This window comes from Triticum urartu, chromosome 6A (assembly GCF_056163025.1).
Source record: "Triticum urartu cultivar PI428250 chromosome 6A, HENAU_Tu73, whole genome shotgun sequence".
Lineage (NCBI taxonomy): Eukaryota > Viridiplantae > Streptophyta > Magnoliopsida > Poales > Poaceae > Triticum > Triticum urartu.
In genome coordinates, this window is record NC_141878.1 from 430600778 (window position 1) to 430604694 (window position 3917).

Consider the following 3917-nt stretch of genomic DNA (forward strand, 5'->3'; position numbering starts at 1 on the left):
AGACAACACCGGCTATCAGCACCGCTTGCTTCTGGCGATTTAAGAAAATTTTAATTACCTTTGATACCTGCAGCGGTTTAAACATTATTGCATAATCACATATATGTCATTAGGCCCCTTCTTAAGCCGCCACCTTGAATATATTAAAAATGCTCTCCTCCGGGTTAAGTGTTAAACCGGAGTTTTTACTTTATCACAGGCTTCCACTTACACCATGGCGCCTAAGGCTCCCAAGGCTCCTGTGGCCTGCAACTGGGTCCCGTCCATTGTCACAGAGAGCAAATTGTCTGAATTTGTGAAGTCTGGCCATTTACCCAAGAAGGAGATCATGTCTTATCGTGCCCCTGGCCCGTCCAAGGAGAAACCTCGTCCCAAAGAAGGGGAGGTAGTAGTTTTTACGGATCATATGAGCCGGGGATTTGCTCCACCTGGTTCAAAATTCTTTAGAGATGTTTTGCACTTCTTTGACTTAAGACCTCAAGACATCGGGCCCAATTCCGTGTCAAATATCTACAACTTTCCAGTCTTCTGTGAGGTCTACCTTGGAGAAGAGCCCAGCCTACTTTTTTTCAGAGAATTGTTCTATTTAAACCGGCAGAATGAACGTGCCAATGGGCCCAGCCTGGAACTTGGTGGCATATCAATTCAGAGGCGGAGAGACTGCCTGTTCCCTTATGCTGAACTGCCGAGTCATGCAAAGGACTGGAACCAGACATGGTTCTACTGCCAGGACACTTCTTCGGCTGGTGAAAACCCGCTGCCCGGCTTCCGCGCCTTGCGCCTTGAATCCAACCATCCGTTGCCAGACAAGTTAACTGCCGTTGAGCGTCTCCAACTCACCCCCACTATCAAGAAAATCAAAGCTCTTTTGGGGAACAGCTTAGATGGCATGAACCTGGTCAGAGTCTGGGTCGCTTGGAGAGTGATTCCGTTAAGCCGCCGTCCCGGCTTAATGTGTACTTACTCAGGCGAGAAGGATGATCCTCAGCGTCATAGTTCTGACGACTTACCCGATGACGTGGTGGAGGCTACAACCCAGTCCTTGTTGAAAGAGGGCACAGTGACCAGTAATGCTTTTGGCTTACTGCCCTTCTGCAAGAGGAACCCGGCCCCTACAGTAAGTCATCAGCCTCGATGATTACCTTTTACTATGTTATACCTTATTTTTACTCATAACTTTTTATGATCCTTTACAGGCAAACGACAATTTCTGGAAGGTCCAGTGTGATCATGAGGCGGCCAAACAAGATAGGGCGGCTAAGAGAGCCGGAAGAAAAACCGCCAAGCCTATCACTTCAAAGAAAAGGAAGCCAAGCGCTTCCGAGATGTTCCAACTTGATGACTCCGATGACAATGAAGAAGAGGTAACTTTTCAACTTCCCTTACTCTTTATCATTACCTTACTGACATTATTCCCCTTTCAGGAAGACACGGGAAACAGCCAACCCGTCGAGGAAGAGGTAACTATAATCTCCTCCGACTCCGAGCTTCGGCCGCGTCAGAAAATTCGAAGAGTAACCCGGAAAGTAAGATTTTCACACCCTTTGGCTTACCAAGATCCCGACTTTCTTTTGAAGCGACAGCAAATTGAAAGCCGGAGGCAGACCCAGACCAGTAAGGATGCAGAACTCTCCTTCGGCTTACCTGACGTAACCAGGAAGCGCCGTAATGAGGTTATCTCCGACTTATATTTTTTTCACCTTTGGCGGGTTTAATCCGTCAACCTCTTAATTCATCTGACTCCAATTATCAGGATACCTCTCCCTCCTCCGGCGAGTCTATGCAGTCAAACATGCCACCTTTTAAAACTGCCCCTGGGTAATGTTGATTTGTTTACCTTATGCATTATCTCACTCATGTTTTTGTACTCACTTCCCTGCCTTGTTCATAGTGTGCAAGTGAAGCCCAGGAAAAAAGCAAAGAAAGATAAACCGACCCAAGACCCTGCAGTGACTGAGCCAAAACTGGGCACGGCTGCCCCCGACTCTTCCACACATCAGCCGCCACCTGAACCGGCTCGGGATATCCCAGCACCAACTTCTGATCCACCTGCTGAAGATATTCTTGATGGTTCTGTTAACCCGGAAGAACCTAACCCGGCGAAGACGACTGACCCAGAAGTAGAAATTCTCAAGACTCGGTTCGTTGAGCCGGCCCGGCCCACTGTTCTTGCCAAGTGTTCTGCTAAGGAGGATCTGCTAGAACGTCGTAAAGCCAAGATGGACATCACTGACTATACTCATTTGAGTATTGGAGAGATCGTCTCGGGCTATATCAACCAGGTGCATATAAGTCGTGACCTGGAAATTGACATGGTGAAGCAAATACAGCAAAAATCTGAGGTATGACTTATGCTTCCTTACTTTCAATCATACTTACTGTACCAACCCCCAAGTCTATTGCTTAGGAGTAAATATGTTGTAGACTTAGAAAACTGTCTAGCACTGCTTATCCGGTTTAAAAAGAAAATACTTAACCCGGTTGTAGCCTGATATTTTGAACTTGCAATACGCATTAGCCCCCAAGTGCCAAGTATATTTGCTTGCAAAGTGCTTGGGACTTTATTTTGCATAAGCCGGCGTAGCAATTTAGAATTCTTCAGCATACATTAGCCCCCAAGTGTCAAGTACCTTTGCTTGCAAAGTGCTTGGGACTTAATATTATTTACCATGATCCTGACTATGACCCGGCATCAACGTAGGCCACCATAAGTCAATTTGAGTCAGAGATTGCTGACCTGAAGAGCCGCCTGGCAGCCCAGGAACATGAAATTCAAAAAGCCAACTCCAAGTTTGAATTCAGCGTCTCTGAACAAGAGAAGTTGAAGAAGAATTTTGAGTCGGGGAAGAAAACCTGGGCTGACGAGAAGGCTTTACTGGTGACCCATGCCGAGACAGCAGAAGCATCACTTGCAGAAGCAAAAACTGAGCTGTCCGGCTTAAAGCGCCAGATATCTCAAATGGTCTCAGCCATCTTCGGTAAGTCGCTAGATACAAACCTCAAATATCACAATTCTTCTTTGGACGACTATGTTAATTATTACCTCCGGCTCACCTTTTGTCTAATAATGCAGGCCCCAGGAACACCAACCTCAAGCAGAACATGGTTGTCAAGCTGAAGGCAGTGTATACTCTGGTGGAGCAACTGTACACCGGGTCGCAACGTGCTTTGGCCGTTGTGGCTTTATCAAATGATGTCCCCCATCTCCTGCAAGATGTGCTAAAACGGCTTGCTGTGCTACCTCAGCGAGTCCATGAGATAAGCCGGGCATCCACAAGAGCCGGGGCGATAGCTGCCTTGAGCTGGGCCAAGGCATGGATTCCAGAGCTAGACCCGGCCAACCTTTCTCTTGGATACCCGAGTCTGAAGGAGGATGGTACTTTGTTCGATGAGGCAGACTTCACCGCCTGTGTGAAAGACATACGCCCTGTGGCTACTCTCATTGGGAACGACACTGATCTTACCAAGTATCAGCCGGGTTATGATAGCGAGAACCGGAGGATTCCAACACCTCATTACGATGAAGTCATCCCGATCCCTCCAACTCGTAAGCACACCTTTGCCCCTGAAGTCGACCCAACCGGTTTAATAGATGATGAAGCTGAGTTTGAAGCCTTGAGTGGCATTGACTGGGCCTCATCAACCTTCCAGGACAGGGCAGCCGACGGAGAGGTGGAGAAGGATAACCCAGAAGCTTCAGGTCAACCCCAGGAGTAAACCGCCAACCGTCATAAACTTACGTCTTCGTAGAACAAACAATGCGTCATCATTTAGACTCGGGGAGTCTTGTAATAGGGTAGAAAATACTTTGGTTTTTTTCATGCCTTCGCGCATGTTTATGGCGTTCAGTACTTCCTTAAGCCGCCATTGCTATATACTTCCATCTTTTATTGATCTTCTAGTTCCCATATATTAAA

General features: G+C 47.2%; 1 protein-coding gene across 1 annotated transcript; it reads left to right on the forward strand.

Annotated features, from left to right (window-relative positions):
• The first annotated feature begins 214 nt into the window (after nucleotides 1–214).
• LOC147965548 (uncharacterized) lies at nucleotides 215–3717 on the forward strand. The gene is made up of 8 exons (XM_087530501.1): nucleotides 215–385; nucleotides 599–898; nucleotides 1197–1364; nucleotides 1425–1673; nucleotides 1754–1818; nucleotides 1892–2342; nucleotides 2702–2978; nucleotides 3074–3717. Exons 1-8 carry the CDS (start codon nucleotides 215–217, stop codon nucleotides 3715–3717), a joined length of 2325 nt encoding a protein of 774 aa, XP_087386627.1.
• Nucleotides 3718–3917: the final 200 nt, after the last annotated feature.

Coding starts and splice junctions, on each gene's coding strand:
- LOC147965548 (XM_087530501.1), top strand. CDS start 215: ATGGCGCCTAAGGCTCCCAAGGCTCCTGTGGCCTGCAACTGGGTCCCG. Junction 2,343..2,701: donor AAATACAGCAAAAATCTGAG/GTATGACTTATG, acceptor GCATCAACGTAG/GCCACCATAAGTCAATTTGA. Junction 2,979..3,073: donor AATGGTCTCAGCCATCTTCG/GTAAGTCGCTAG, acceptor CTAATAATGCAG/GCCCCAGGAACACCAACCTC.